The sequence below is a fragment of the Mangifera indica genome, chromosome 19, assembly GCF_011075055.1.
Source record: "Mangifera indica cultivar Alphonso chromosome 19, CATAS_Mindica_2.1, whole genome shotgun sequence".
Classification (NCBI taxonomy): domain Eukaryota; kingdom Viridiplantae; phylum Streptophyta; class Magnoliopsida; order Sapindales; family Anacardiaceae; genus Mangifera; species Mangifera indica.
Window position 1 is genome coordinate 3,274,167 of NC_058155.1, and position 16,440 is coordinate 3,290,606.

The window sequence follows — 16,440 nt, forward strand, 5'->3', positions numbered from 1 at the left end:
AACTTTCATTTTCCTCTCCCCATGTAGTTTCTGTCATTGCCATTCTTCCCGCTGCTCCGTCCCTCGGTCCCCTGTCACCTCTCTCCATCCAAAACACTGTGCTAACTTCTCTAGCTTGCAGAAACCTGAAACCCCCCCCCCCCCCCTTCCTAATATTGTTAAAATAATTTGTAGATAATATTTAATATTGATATAATTATAAAACCCATCATAATTTATATTTTAACTTGTAGTTTGTTTATTATTTTTGTTTTAGAAATTAAAATATTAATAAAGTGATCTTAATTTTATTATAATTTTATCTTTATTTATCAGTCTTTCAAGATTAAAATACTCTTATATTATTTAAAATAATAAGTAAAATGTAAAATATTTTAGAAGAAAATATATTGGCCAAAAGATAGCAAATAAAAAATAATTTAATCAATTAATTTTATAATTTAACAAGATAAAAGATAGCAAATTGAAATACTCCAAGCATCCTATTCGGTTGTTCAATCTCTCCTTGAATTTTGAAGCTAAAATCCTTTTAGCTTCTAGCCTTGAAATCTCTTCAAGGTCTAATAATAAATGTGTATCACACTATCTAAGTAAACTTACCTGTAAAATGAATATAGAAAACAAACAAAAAGAAAAATTACTAAGAGAAGTTTATATCTAATTTCTAAATTTGAAAAGACATGTAGTGAACTCACGTGCTGAAAGTAAATAATAGATACTTATTTTCAACAATTTTCTAGTGAAATTTATTATTTTTCAATGATTAAAACAAAGAATAATTTAGTATATTATTCCTTATCAAACGCTTTTAATTTCACCCCTAGTTGGCATAATAATACTTTTTCATCCAAAATCAAATTATGTTAAAACAACTAATGATGTAATGGCAAAATAGTAATTTTACTATCCATTAACTTTGAAACAAAAAATGAAAAAATCATTATATCAGACTTAAAACATATTAAATATGATAATTTAGTCCTTAAAAAGATTTACAAACTCATAAATCAACCTCTAACAATTTTTTTCAAATCCCTATATATTTTAAAAATACTATATGGTCTTAATAGTTGTAATATGACATTCATACTCAAAAGTTTTTGTATTTTATTTAAGTTTTTAGTGTGCAATACTCAAAAATTTCTCCAAACTTTTTCCCAGTTTTTTAATAACCCATAAAATTTTTCAAAAAACCTACAATATTTCCAAAAATTATAGTTTACTTGTAATATATAATTATATGATAAAGAAACTTTTATTATAGGAAAAGAGAAAGAAAGGGTGAGGTTAAAAAGAAATAAAAATAAAATTTTTTTTATATAATTTGAATATTTAAAATATTATTTTAAACTTTGGTTGATTTAAAATGATATGATATTATGATAACTTTGAAAAATAAAAAAATACAAATACAACAATAGTTCATCTTATAATATTATTGTTTCATTAACAAGGTTATATTTTGCATGAAAAATTCTAAGATTGTGCTTTAAAAAAAATTGTAACTTACTCTACTAAAATATGTCAATTTACCCCATTGAGTTGGGGGAAGTTTCGAGAATATTTCGTTATTTAAATTGGTCATTTAGATATAACCCTTTGACTTTCGGGTGGGACAGGATGTCGGTCACTCTATTAATTTCCTGAGAAAAAGCAAAGAAATTGAACCCAGGAAAAAAATATACAACTTGTAACTCTGTGAGAAGAAATAGTCTTGTTGCTTCAATTAACTGCGATGGCTTCGTCTTCTTCTTCTTCTCAAGTGAAGTATGATGTTTTCCTCAGTTTCAGAGGTGAGGACACTCGAGACAATTTTACCAGCCACCTCAAAGACGCGTTGTGTGGGAGAAAGATTGTTACTTTCATCGATGATCAACTTGTAAGAGGAGATGAGATATCACCATCTCTTTTGAATGCGATTAGTGGATCAAAGATTTCAATCATCATATTCTCGAAAGGTTATGCTTCTTCTACATGGTGCCTCCAAGAACTTGTAGAGATCCTCAATTGCAGGAGAATGTACGGTCAGATTGTGATTCCAGTGTTCTATCATGTAGATCCATCAGATGTAAGGAAGCAAACAGGGACTTATGGAGATGCATTTGACCAGTATGAAGTAAAATATATGGAGGAAAAAGAGATGTTGCAGAGATGGAGGAATGCTTTGACGGAAGCAGCCAATCTATCTGGCGTTGTTTCAAATTCCATCAGGTGGGTGCTTTTTGTGCTTTGATATTATTATTATTATTATGATAATTCTTCTATATAAAAATCACTTTCAATTATGAAAGATAAAATTCAAATACAACTTCTATAAGTCCAACTATACGATTGAACCTTACTTGGTTCCTTTAACAAAATTCCATTTCAGTTGTTTGAAAATAGCTTAATTTATATAAATCAAACTTCCCCCACATTATTTATCTTAATTTATTTATTAATCAAATTATTCTTAGATTTCACGCTATAACCAAATTATTATCAGTTTCATGAAAAAAGTTGTATTTCTATAAGTTTTATTTAATATATGCATAAACTCTCCTGGGAAAGTCCAAACCAAAATTGGGCTCTTGGAATCCGACTTTGTCTCTATTTCTTTTTCATTAATTTATTGATAAGGTTATTGTTGTTTTTACCTTTTTGTTTCTAATGTAGGCCTGAATCGGAACTTGTTGACACAATTACTGAATGTATTTTGGAGGGTTTGGATGATAAGTCTTATAGCCATAATAAGAACTTGGTTGGAGTAGCAGTGAAGATCCGGAAAATTAAATCTTTATTGTCTGATCAGTCAAGTAAAGTATGCAAGTTAGGACTTTGGGGTATGGGTGGCATAGGCAAGACGACTCTTGCTGAAGCAGTCTTCAATGAAATCTCAAGTCAATTTGAAGCTTCGTATTTTGCTCGAAATGTTAGGGAAGCATCAAATATAAATCAACTGCGTCGTTTGCAAAAAGAATTTCTTTATGCAATATTAGGGGATAGACACCTTGATATAAGAAACACATCCACAAAAAAAAGGCTTGGACGTAAAAGAGTTCTTACTGTTTTTGATGATGTGGCAGATTCGAAACAAATAAAAGAATTAATTGAAGATCTTGAAGACTTGGGTTTTGGAAGTCAAATCATTATAACCACAAGGGATAAACAAGTGCTAACAATTTGTGGATTGGATGATTCTACCATATATAAGGTCGAAGGATTAGGTAGTAAAGAATCTCTTAGACTTTTTAAACAACATGCCTTCAAACAAAACCATCGAATTGATGCAGTTTGCTTGATGCTTTCAGAAAAAGTTATAAGTTATACAGAAGGTTTGCCTTTAGCTCTTGAAGTTTTAGGTAGCCATCTCCTTGGTAGAGGAAAACTTGAATGGTATAGTGCACTTGAAGATTTACAAAAATCTCCGGATGAGGTTATCCAAAAGGTGCTTAAGATGAGTTATGATGAATTATCTGATGAAGAGAAGACTTTATTTTTAAATATTGCATGCTTCTTTAAAGGATGGGATAAATATCAAGTTGGTAAATTTACTTCACATAATCGAATACGTGTTCTTGTTGATAAAGCTCTTATATCTATTCTATTTACCACAATAGAAATGCATGATTTGATTCAAGAGATGGGTCGAGAAATTGTCCGACAAGAGTCAATCACTAAACTTGGCCAACGTAGTTGATTGTGGCATCATGATGATGTATGTCGTGTATTGGAAAAAATTCTGGTAAATATACATGACATTAACTTTCAATTTATATGTTATAGTATATGGGATATATTGAAATATTTGAACTAGTAGTGTATCTTTTTCCTTTTTCCCTATAGAATAATTCATGAAGTAATGGGTTTTGGGTTTAGAGGTATATCATATTATTGTGCTCTTAACTTGTCCTTTTATTTTGATTGTAGGGAACTGACAAAATAAGAGGCATGCTCTTTAATATGGCTGAAATGAGAAAGATCCACTTAAATCCTCATACTTTCTCAGAGATGGCTAATCTAAGACTCCTTATAGTAAAAAACTTATATTGGAGATGCAATAATGAAGTTCATGGTTTTGACAGCATTGAATTTGATTTCTCAGAGTTAGAATGCCTCTGTTGGGATGATTACCCCTTCCCATCGTTGCCTTTGAAATTTGATCCTGATAACCTTGTTGTACTTAAGATGCAAAACAATAATCTTAAACAACCATGGACGGGCATTAAGGTATATGTTGATTTCATTTGAAAATTCTCTTTCATAAATTTTAAATATTAGATTTTTTTTAATTGTATTGCTCATTTCTTTTTCCTGATACAGAATCTTGCTCGTTTAAAATACATTGACCTAAGTTGCTCAAAACATCTACTTGAAGTCTGTTGCGTACCTGTTCAGGCCAAGCTCTCTACTGCTCCAGCTTCAATGTCTCTTGGCAGAATAAAGGGAATAAGAGGAACCTGTAATATTCATGGCCTCAGCAGGCAGCATTCATTTTGTATATTGTATACTCAATCAATAAAACAGACTCAATCCATTCAATAGAAATAGCTATCCATCTCATTCATTCATTCATCAAGGCAAATGTTTACACCAAATGCTTTTCAACTCAACTCAAGCAATAAAACAGAGCAATAAAACTAAAAAAGAAATAAACTGGAACAAAGTAAATTGACACTGCTAATTCTGGAATTTGAGAGCCAGACCCCTCCTTCTTAACAACTTCAGTACATCATTTTTTTCATAAAAACCAAGCACACTCTTTCTCCTTTTTCTGCTGCCCTATAAAAGCATGAGTTCTCTTTAACCGAATTCTGCCTCCTGCCCACTCATAGGCTGCCAAGTGGTCACAACTGAATGGCCAAGCTTATTCTGCTCCAGACTAGCTTCTGTAATTCCCAGATTGCCCTCCATCATGTCCATCCTGGAATCTTCAGCTGAGAGTTTCATCCTTTCTTCTGAATCTGGGTCTGCTTCCTCTATTCTCTTCTTGGGCTTGCGGAAATAAACTTTGGTAATTAGGCCTCTATCAATACCACCCCCCCCCCCCCCCCCCCCCCCCCATGGAGACGCACCTTGTCCTCAAGGTGAAATTCGGGAAAGTAATCCCGTAAAGCGATGTAATCCTCCCAAGAGTGCTCACAGTCCGGAAGAGAATGCCATTTGATGAGGACCTGCAAGTGACCAGTTTTTGAATAACGAGTATCCAATAAAGCTTCCGGCTGTAATTGCAATTCTAAGTCCCCCGAAAAGCAGCCAGACAGAGGTTGTGACTGTATAGCAGCCTCGAAGACCCTTTTTAACTGTGACACATGGAAAACCGGATGGATTTTACTCGTGGAAGGTAAAGCAAGACGGTAGGCAACCGAACCAATCTTTTCAATGATGACATAAGGACCATAAAAGCGATGGCTCAATTTTTCATTGAGTTTCTTAGCAAGAGTCTTGAAACGATGAGGCTGAATTTTAAGGAACACTTGCTCACCAACTTCAAAGTGGAGCTCGCGACGTTTCAAATCGGCTTGACGTTTCATCCTATCTTGGGCTTTATGGAGTTGCTGTTTCAACTCAAGCAGAATGGCATCTCTTTGCTGTAGAAAAGCGCCAACCTTATCAATTTTGGAGGCTTCGGAACCCCACCGAAAGAGCATTGGGGGATCTCTCCCATATAAAGCCTTAAAGGGAGTCATCCCAAGAGAACTATGAAAAGTGATATTATACCAATACTCCGCCCAAGTGATCCATTTAACCCAGTCCTTTGGTTGTTGAGAGCAAAAGCATCGGAGATATGTTTCAAGGCCACGGTTGACAATTTCAGTTTGACCGTCAGATTGTGGATGATATGCACTGCTGAACTTGAGGGTTGTACCCACGGAACGAAAAAGCTCCCCCTAGAATTGACTCATAAATAGGCCATCGCGATCTGACACGATCGAACGCGGGTAACCATGAAGCCTAACTATCTCTTTACCAAATAAGGCAGCCACCTCTTTGGTCGTATACGGGTGGGAAAGCACGAGGAAATGGCTATATTTGGTCAATCGGTCCACTACCACCAAAATGGTATCTCCCTTTTTCGTTCTTGGAAGACCCCCAATGAAGTCCATAGATATGTCCTCCCAAACTTTATCAGGGACTGGAAGAGGCTGTAAGAGGCCTGCAGGGCTCATGGCTTGATACTTGTTTCTTTGGCAGATTTCACAGTGGGTTACAAAGTCTCTAATACACTTTTTCATGCCAATCCAATAAAAAACTGCTGTTATTTTCTTGTAAGTGCGAAAAAACCCTGAATGGCCTCCGCAAGGTGAAGAATGGAATTCTCGCAGCAAGGCTAGAAGTAAGGCAGAAGAGGAAAGCATCACCAACCTGTTTTTGTAAAATAGAGTCCCATTCTTTAATAAGAAATTGGCATGGTTGGAGGGGTCCTGTAAGAGCTGCTGAATGATTTGTTTATACCGGCTGTCGGAGCGAACCTCTTGATCAATCACTTCCCCCTCGATCCAATGCCTGGCTGAAATGGAGTGTAAAGTAAGAGAGGCTTCTGGTAATCTGGACAAGGCATTAGCTGCTTTATTCTCCATTCCCGGACGATACTGAATCTCAAAATCGAAGCCAAGTAGTTTCATCACCCATCGTTGTTGCTCTCCACTAATGATGGTTTGATCCATTAAATGTTTCAAACTCTTCTGATCGGTGCAGACAATAAAATGCTTTCCCAATAGATAATGACGCCACTTTTGCAAGGCTAACACAATAGCCATTAATTCACGTTCATAAACTGACTTTACTTTGTTTCTAGGGGAGAGAGCCTGACTCATAAAAGAAATAGGCCTACCCCTTGCATAAGAACAGCCCCGACGCCTGTGGAAGAAGCGTCCGTCTCAACTAGAAAAGGCTGGGTAAAATCAGGCATGGCAAGAACTGGAACAGTAGTCATGGCTGCCTTCAACCTCTCGAATGCTATTGTAGAGTCTTCATTCCAGTGGAAAGAGTTCTTTTTCAACAGCTGTGTCAATGGGGCTGCAATTTGTCCATAGTGGCATACAAAGCGGCGGTAATAGCCTGTAAGTCCCAAGAACCCTCGAAGTGCCGTAATATCGCGAGGTCGCGGCCAATCAATCATACACTGAATTTTCTGAGGATCAGCAGCTACACCTTCAGCTGAAATTATGTGGCCCAAGTACTCCAAGCGAGAAACCCCAAAGGAACATTTTTTTCTGTTCAAGAGTAGGTGATGGTCGGAAAGAAGCTGCAAAGCTAAACTCAGATGGTGCAAGTGAGCAGATAAAGTGCTGCTGTAAATCAGAATATCATCGAAGAAGACAAGAATAAACTCCCGTAAATGGGCCCGAAAAACTTCATTCATGAGGGCCTGAAAAGTGGCAAGGGCGTTGGACAGGCCAAAGGGCATGACCAAAAACTCGTAATGGCCGTTATGTGTCCGGAAGGTTGTTTTCTCAACATCAGAATCAATAATTCTGATTTGATGGTAGCCAGATTTCAAGTCAAGTTTAGTGAAGATTGTAGCACCAGATTACTCATCTAACAGCTCATCTATAGCAGGAATGAGAAACTTATCTGGAATGGTAAGTTTGTTGAGAGCGCGGTAGTCAACGCAGAAACGCCAGCCACCGTCTTTCTTTTGCACCAGAAGAACAGGACTGGAGAATGGGCTGTGGCTTGGTCAAATAATTCCAGCATGAAGCATTTCACGAACCTGTCTCTCAATTTCAGTCTTCTGGTGATGAGGATACCGATACGGTTGGACATTAGGCGGTGCGACTCCATCAAACAAACGAATGGCATGATCATGTGTCCGGCGTGGCGGTAACCCGGTGGGCTCCTCAAATGAATGCTGAAAATTTATCAATATTCGCTGAACTTCTTCTGGAGACTGCTGAAATATTTTCTAAGGCATCCAACTAAATCCAATAGCAATGGGTACCTATTTTAAGTGATTTTGAAACAGCCTTAAGAGAAGTTTCCTGGGTGACTAATGAGGGATCCCCCTGAAGCGTAATATTCCGCCCCTTCCAGTGGAAAGTCATAGTGAGGTTCTCCCAATTACTTTTAATAATGCCCAAAGTTGCTAGCCAATCCACCCCAAGAATGACGTCAACATTGCCCAAAGGAAAAACAAAGTAGTCATGAACAAATTGCATCTCTAGTAACAGTAGCTCAACCCTTGGACACTTCGCTCTGTCGGCGACCGAGCTGCCATTTTCGATGACAACCTAGAAGGTTGCTGGGGAGCGTGGAAGCTGCAATTTGTTGACCAGTTGTTGAGAAATGAAGCTGTGGGAAGGGCCGGAGTCCACCAGAATGATGACAGGGGAAAAGTGAATCTTGCCCAAAAATTTCAATGTTTTAGGGGTACTGATACCAGCAACAGAGTGACGGGAAAGCTCCATTTCTTCACCGTGTCGGAGCTTGAGTTGGCTGGTGTCTTCCGAAAATTCCAGTGGGTTCTGTTCATCTTCATCACAGAGCATCAAACGGAGTTGTTTGAAAGGGCACTGATGGTTCGGACCGAACTTGCCTGCACACTTGAAGCACAAGCCTTGCGCTATGCGAGTCTGAATTTCAGATTGAGAGAGGCGTGGGTATTCCGGTCTGGAAGTTAGGTTAGGGCGGTGATTGAACGAGGTGAACTGAGGAGAAGAAGGAATTGGTGGCTGGTTGGGTGTAGGAGGTGTATGGGGAGAGTGATGGATAGCTTCTGATGGTGAGAAATTTGGTGGAATGGCGGAAGGAAGCGTCGGAGGTGGGGCTGAATTTGGGGCTGAAATATTAGAGGAGTGTGTCTGGGAAAAAGTCGAATGTGTGGGTGGGAAATTATGGCCTGAGTCGAGTCGGTGGAATGGGTATGGGTCAGGCTGATGGGCGGGCTTATGGGTTGGGTTGGGTGTTGGAGCAGTTTGGGTGGGTGACTGATAGTGTGGGCTGGTGTGGGTTGAAAGAAGAGACGGTGGTGCGGTGGAAAACGCGTTTGGGTGGGCTGGGCAATTAGTTGAATTTGTGTGGTTGGGCTTTGTATTGAAGGGAAAAGGAAACGGGCTTGGGCTGGTGTATTTGGGAGGGGCTGAAAGTGGTGTGGTGGAAGAAGCAATTAGGCCGGTGTGGTTAGTGGGTTGAGTGAAGTGGAATTGTGGCGTTGGGCTGGGCTGGGTTGAGCGCTGGTTGGAGTTGCAAAGGCTTGGGCTGCCCTTGTTGGATCCGGGTCCCATTCCAGCCCGTGCACGACCCGGTCTCTTTCTTCTATATCTGTCGCCTGCTGCATCAAGGTGAAAAGATCTATCGGTGCTTGGAGACGAAGCTCGGCCTGAATTCGGTGTTTCAGACCGGCGGTGAAGGCTCCTCGCACCCACTCTGCTGGTGCCGATGGAAGCATTGCCACCAGCTGTTTGAAACGAGCTCTGTACTCGGCCACTGTTCCCGTCTGCCGATGCAAGATGATTTGTTCGTAGGGCGTCCGGTGCTGTGTTGATCCGAATCGCAGAAGAAGCTCTTCCTTCACCTCCCTTCATTCATGAAATGGCTTCCAGAGTTCCCTAAACTGAAACCAACTTAACGCCTCTCCTTCCAAACAAAATATCACTGCCGCCAAACGTTCCCGTTCGTCCATGCCGTTCATCTGGAAATAGCGCTCGACCTTGGTTGCCCACCCCCATGAGTCCACTCCACTGAACAAAGGTATCTCCAATTTTCGGTGATAATGGTCACGCCGATTCGTCATCTCCGTAGCGACATAACGCGGTGGCCGATGGTTTCTGGACGATTCTCCAAACGCTACACCGTCATTGTGAGGGTATGGAGGTTGCTGTGGTGTGGGTATTGGCTGCTGAAACCCAAAGTTTCCTCCATTTGGTACCCTCTCCAAGAAATACTGTGGTGGTTCTTGGATGACGGTGGGTGATGTTGCTACCGTTTCACCCTCCTTACCTTTCATGTCTTTAAGCAATAATTGCCTTATCTCATGTAAATTTTCGTCCAACTTATCAAATCGGGAAGCTGTGTGATGTTCAGCCTTCATGAATCTTTCTTCCGAGATGGTTACTTTCTCCATTAGGTTCTTAAGGTTGTCTTTTAAATCTTTCACTCTCCCTTCCATTCTGGTTTTTACCATAACCCAGCTGCAACTGCTCTGATACCAAGTTTGTTGCGTACCTGTTCAGGCCAAGCTCTCTACTACTCCAGCTTCAATGTCTCTTGGCAGAATAAAGGGAAGAAGAGGAACCTGTAATATTCATGGCCTCAGCAGGCACCATTCATTTTGTATATTGTATACTCAATCAATAAAACAGACTCAATCCATTCAATAGAAATAGCTATCCATCTCATTCATTCATTCATCAAGGCAAATGTTTACACCAAATGCTTCTCAACTTAACTCAAGCAATAAAACAGAGCAATAAAACTAAAAAAGAAATAAACTGGAACAAAGTAAATTGACACTGCTAATTCTGGAATTTGAGAGCCAGACCCCTCTTTCTTAACAACTTCAGTACATCATTTTTTTCATAAAAACCAAGCACACTCTTTCTTCTTTTTCTGCTGCCCTATAAAAGCATGAGTTCTCCTTAACCGAATTCTGCCTCCTGCCCACTCATAGGCTGCCAAGTGGTCACAACTGAATGGCCAAGCTTATTCTGCTCTAGACTAGCTTTTGTAATTCCCAGATTGCCCTCCATCATGTCCATCCTGGAATCTTCAGCTGAGAGTTTCATCCTTTCTTCTGAATCTGGGTCTGCTTCCTCTATTCTCTTCTTGGGCTTGCGGAAATAAACTTTGGTAATTAGGCCTCTATCAAAGTCTCAGACCTTTCAAAAGCTTCAAATCTAGAGCGGTTGATTCTAAGTAATTGCAAAAGCCTTGTCAATCTTCCAATTGGCATTCAATCAAGGTCTTTAAGAGATGTTTTTCTCACTGGCTGCTCTAATCTCAACACTGCTCCAAGGATATCACGTAATATGGAAAGATTGTGTTTGAGTGGAACTGCAATAAAAACCTTATCGTCTTCCATAGAAAGCCCTTCCAGACTAGTTGAACTGGATCTTACGAACTGCTTAAACCCTGAAAGTCTTCCAAGCAGCCTTTGTAATTTGACATCTCTTCAACAACTTGATCTCTCTGGTTTGTCAAATCTAAAGATGGTTCCAGAGTTTCCACCTGAGATCCTAGAGTTGTATTTAAATGGAATTGCAGTAAAAGAATTGTCTTTATCGATTGGGAAAGTATCATCTCTGATAAAATTAAGTCATAGAAATTGTTCAAGCCTTGAAAGTCTTTCAAGCAGCCTTTGTAATTTGACATCTCTTCGAAAGCTTGATCTCTCTGGTTTGTCAAATCTAAAGATGGTTCTAGAGTTCCCACCTGAGATCCTAAAGTTGTATTTAGATGGAACTGCCGTAAAAGAATTGTCTTCATCGATTGGGAAAGTATCATCTTTGATAAGATTAAGTCTTAGAAATTGTTCAAGCCTTGAAAGTCTTCCAAGCAGCCTTTGTAATTTGACATCTCTTCGAAAGCTTGATCTTTCTGGTTCGTCAAATCTAAAGATGGTTCCAGAGTTCCCACCAAAGATCCTAGGGTTATATTTAAATGGAACTGCAGTAAAAGAATTGTCTTCATCGATTGGGAAAGTATCATCTCTGATAAAATTAAATCTTAGAAATTGTTCAAGCCTTGAAAGTTTTCCAAGCAGTCTTTGTAATTTGACATCTCTTCGACAACTTGATCTCTCTGGTTCGTTAAATCTAAAGATGGTTCCAGAGTTCCCACCTGAGATCCTAGAGTTGTTTTTAGATGGAACTGCAGTAAAAGAATTGTCTTCATCGATTGGGAAAGTATCATCTCTGAAAAGATTGAGTCTTAGTAATTGTTCAAGCCTTGAAAGTCTTCCAAGCAGCCTTTGTAATTTGACATCTCTTCGAAAGCTTGATCTCTTTGGTTTGTCAAATCTAAAGATGGTTCAAGAGTTCCCACCTGAGATCTTAGAGGTGTATTTAGATGGAATTGCAGTAAAAGAATTGTCTTCATCGATTGGGAAAGTATCATCTCTGATAAGATTGAGTCTTAGAAATTGTTCAAGCCTTGAAAGTCTTCCAAGCAACCTTTGTAATTTGACATCTCTTCGAAAGCTTGATCTCTCTGGTTTGTCAAATCTAACGATGGTTCCAGAGTTCCCACCTGAGATCGTAGAGTTGTTTTTAGCTGGAACTGTAGTAAAAGAATTGTCTTCATCGATTGGGAAAGTATCATCTTTAATAAGATTAAGTCTTAGAAATTGTTCAAGGCTTGAAAGTCTTCCAAGCAGCCTTTGTAATTTGACATCTCTTCGACAACTTGATCTCTCTGGTTCGTCAAATCTAAAGATGGTTCCAGAGTTCCCACCTGAGATCCTAGAGTTGTATTTAGATGGAACTGCAGTAAAAGAATTGTCTTCATCGATTGAGAAAGTATCATCTCTGATAAGATTAAGTCTTAGAAATTGTTCAAGCCTTGAAAGTCTTCCAAGCAGCCTTTGTAATTTGACATCTCTTCGACAGCTTGATCTCTCTGGTTTGTCAAATCTAATAATGGTTCCAGAGTTCCCACCTGAGATCCTAGAGTTGTATTTAGATGGAACTGCTGTAAAAGAATTATCTTCATCGATTGGGAAAGTATCATCTCTGATAAGATTAAGTCTTAGAAATTGTTCAAGCCTTGAAAGTCTTCCAAGCAACCTTTGTAATTTGACATCTCTTCGAAAGCTTGATCTCTCTGGTTTGTCAAATCTAACGATGGTTCTAGAGTTCCCACCTGAGATCCTAAAGTTGTTTTTAGATGGAACTGTAGTAAAAGAATTGTCTTCATCGATTGGGAAAGTATCATCTTTAATAAGATTAAGTCTTAGAAATTGTTCAAGGCTTGAAAGTCTTCCAAGTAGCCTTTGTAATTTGACATCTCTTCGACAACTTGATCTCTCTGGTTCGTCAAATCTAAAGATGGTTCCAGAGTTCCCACCTGAGATCCTAGAGTTGTATTTAAATGGAACTGCAGTAAAAGAATTGTCTTCATCGATTGGGAAAGTATCATCTCTGATAAGATTAAGTCTTAGAAATTGTTTAAGCCTTGAAAGTCTTCCAAAGGCCATTGATAAGTTGAAATCTCTGAAATATCTTTGTATGTCGGGTTGTTCAAAACTTGAAAGATTGCCTGATGACTTGGGAAAGTTAGAGAGCTTGGAAGCAATTGAAGCTAGTGGAATTACTGTTAAAGAGCTGCCTTCAGTTATGGCTGTTCTATCAGCTTTGCAATTTTTAAAGAGATTAGAGTTGAATTACTGCAGTATTACAGAGTTACCCAATAATATTGACAATCTGCCCTTACTCGTAGATCTAGAATTGGAAGGAAACAATTTTGAGAGCATCCCAACAAACATCATGAACCTTTCCAAGTTACAAAGCCTTAACATAAGGTTTTGTGATAGGCTTCAATCCTTACCAAAGCTTCCACGCAATATAAAAGAACTTCTAGCAGATGGTTGCAAATTGCTGAAAGAATTATCAGGTTTTACAAATCTAATAACTCCAGGACCTGATAGAAGGTCACTGAGCTTGTTCAATTGTGTCAGTCTGGATTGGGATGCAATCAGAAACATTTTGAGTGATTCTATATTGGATACGTACTCAAGTAAAATTAACCATTTCGCATAGAAGGTATCATTTTATCTCTCATTTGCACATGATTTCAATTTCTTTTTCTGATCTGAAATAAAAAAAAATGATGTTAGATCAACAATTTTAGTAATAACCAATTTTCTGTAATGTATTAGGTAACTCCCCAGCGAGAAGTTGAAATTTGTTACCCTGGAAGTGACATTCCGGAATGGTTTAACATTCAAAGTAGTGGATCAGTTATTAAGTTACCACAAGGTTCATTCAATGAGAAGGTTCTGGGTCTTGCCTTTTGTTTCATTGTTGAAGTTGAAGATAATTGTGATGAGTGTAATTTCTTTGGTGTTGGTTCTACGTTGCGACTGAGTCGCCCTGATGTGGACAGAATGTCTAGTGAACAGACGTATCTTTTGACCAAGTGTATTAAGTCAGATCATGTATTAGTGATATATGACCACATTATATGGGAGATATTTGGGACAGAAGATTTTAAATTCGCTTGTGATACGGAAGCCGTTATCTCTTTCCGTCCCTTAGATAGTTTAGAATTTACAGAGACAAATTGGATAAAAAATATAAAGAAGTGTGGGGTTCATTTATTGTTCACTGAAGAGTTGGAGGAAACTATGGAAAGATCAGGATGCTCCATCCATGGTGAAGAAGATGGATTTAAATCTTCAAATTTCTATAAAGGCGAATCCAGCTCAAGGTATGTAATTACACAACTTATATATATACGCCTTCTTAACTGTATATAATTATGTAATGCTTTGTCTATGTCTATACTATTTTCATGCTTATGACTGATTTCTGAATGGTTTTCTTCTGGTCTGTGTTATCATTTCTATATATGTTCATATAATTTGGAATTCTCAGAATTCAAATCTGCAATTTATGATTAGTGTTATTATTGGTAGAATCATGAACTCAATCTTTAAAGAATATATATTTTTTTGTCTCTTTCACTAACCATATTGTTGCAACTCAAAAGACAATCGTGGCCTTCCATGGTCAGCCAACCTCTACCGGACTGCATGACTGAAAGGGAATTGGAGCTTCTGCCGAGGGAAGTGCTCAAGCACAGGTATACTGACAATGGTGAGCTGGAGGTTTCTGTTGCCTGGAAAAATTTCCCAGAATTTAAGAATTCATGGGTGTAATACACTCTCTTCAAACAAGCTTTCCCACAATTCCACCTTGAGGATAAGGTGCCTCTCGATAGGAGGGGAAATGTTATATCTAGAATTTATGTATCACGCAAGTGGAAGAGATACCAAATGAAGGGTACACCTAGGGGCCTTGAGGATAATGTGTCTCTCAATAGGAGGGGAAATGTTAGGTCTAGAATTGATGTATCATGCAAGTGGAAGAGATACCAAATGATGGGTACACCTAGTGTCTTGCAGTTAAAGCAAGTGGCAGAATTATGGGGAGATGTTAGGTCTGGAATTTATGTATCACGCAAGAGGAAGAGAGCCCAAATGAAGGCACACCTGGAGGAATTATATTGGCGATCAAAAATGCTGGAGAGGAGTGGCAATCAAAGTTGAAAGCTGGTTGTTGGAAACAAACACAAACGGAGAGGTGTTAGTCCTGGAGGAGGGAGCAAGCAGAATTAAGGAAAGGTAGGAGTACAAAGGGAGAGACTAGACCTCCCGAAAGCCTAGAGTTCAGTTACTTTGCTTATTGCTGTTTCTGGGTATTTTTTACATTTTGTAAGAAGAAACGGATCATGAGTTCATGTAATTACTAAAATTGGTGATTTGACTTTGTAGTGCACTTCCAGTTAATGAAGAAGAATATCTCTTTTTTTCTAAGTTGATTTGGAATGTTATATTATTGATTTTGTATTGTTAATTTTTGTTATGACTGTTGTGATTAGATTGTGGCATGATGATGAGAGCAGTAAGGAGTAGAGAATATTATTGCCGTGAAACTGTCTTTATATAACAGAACTAAAAGCTTGACAGCATTGAGTGTCGTTTACAAGGGAAGGTTGCTGCTGGAATTGCTTCAGGTGCCTATCACCGTTGTTCCGTTAATGTTTTGTTTATAAGATCGATCAAATTTCTGTATTCTTTTTGCAAAAGGATGACCATCAATATTTATATAGTTATCTAGAGATGACAAGGTGGAAATTGAATATATTTTAAAATTTCGGAAGTTGAAGAGTTTAATCTATGTATACTCGAAGTGGATCGCCTTTGGGTATCTGAAAGCATATAAGGAATGCATTAAAGTTTGCTAGCATAAATGGTAGATAATGATGACACAAAACACAAAACAAACATTTCTTTGAACAAGCCACCAAGTCAAATTGTACGACAGATGTAGGACAATGCTTATAAAAATATTAACAGTTGAAAACCATAAAACAAGTACTTCAGATGGAACATCATGACGATAGCAACCAGTAAGTTGTTACATTAAACAACATTGTCAATACCAATGTTATATGAGGATCTTCACTCTTTCAATCGAATGAATATTTCAGTCTACTCTGAGCGTTGTAGAATATTGTAAAAGTGACAAAAATTCTTCTTCATCCCATTATATGAGGATCACAATACCATTTGACTTCTTCATCCCACTAGGTAAGAAAGTCATCTATTAACTCAAAAATGCTTATACGTATGGCACAAGTAGCAAAGACAGATTAGGCACCTATACCTTCTGTAAAAGGCCCAAATTTCACTACATATGAAAAGGAAAAAGATAAGAAAATCAACAAAATATACAATGACATCTTAAAATTGACTTTGGTAATCTTTATGCTAATGTATAAGTTATTAGAAATCACATA

At 38.2% G+C, this 16,440-nt stretch overlaps 3 protein-coding genes across 3 annotated transcripts; 2 read left to right on the plus strand and 1 right to left on the minus strand.

The window, feature by feature from the left end:
* The first annotated feature begins 1,638 nt into the window (after positions 1–1,638).
* LOC123203447 (disease resistance protein RRS1B-like) lies at positions 1,639–11,968 on the plus strand. The gene is made up of 13 exons (XM_044619803.1): positions 1,639–2,211; positions 2,656–3,671; positions 3,859–3,875; positions 3,910–4,209; positions 4,303–4,521; positions 7,473–7,565; positions 7,678–7,740; positions 8,157–8,582; positions 9,022–9,101; positions 9,174–9,263; positions 9,320–9,416; positions 10,779–11,688; positions 11,946–11,968. Exons 1-13 carry the CDS (start codon positions 1,736–1,738, stop codon positions 11,966–11,968), a joined length of 3,810 nt encoding a protein of 1,269 aa, XP_044475738.1. The 5' UTR covers positions 1,639–1,735.
* On the minus strand, positions 5,088–8,790 carry LOC123203135 (uncharacterized mitochondrial protein AtMg00860-like). Its single transcript, XM_044619322.1, has one exon. It carries the CDS (start codon positions 7,388–7,390, stop codon positions 6,794–6,796), a length of 597 nt encoding a protein of 198 aa, XP_044475257.1. The 5' UTR covers positions 7,391–8,790; the 3' UTR covers positions 5,088–6,793.
* A 428-nt stretch (positions 11,969–12,396) lies between the features above and the next one.
* On the plus strand, positions 12,397–15,452 carry LOC123203134 (probable disease resistance protein At4g19520). The gene is made up of 3 exons (XM_044619321.1): positions 12,397–13,679; positions 13,796–14,346; positions 14,629–15,452. Exon 1 carries the CDS (start codon positions 12,558–12,560, stop codon positions 13,674–13,676), a length of 1,119 nt encoding a protein of 372 aa, XP_044475256.1. The 5' UTR covers positions 12,397–12,557; the 3' UTR covers positions 13,677–13,679; positions 13,796–14,346; positions 14,629–15,452.
* The last annotated feature ends 988 nt before the right edge of the window (positions 15,453–16,440 follow it).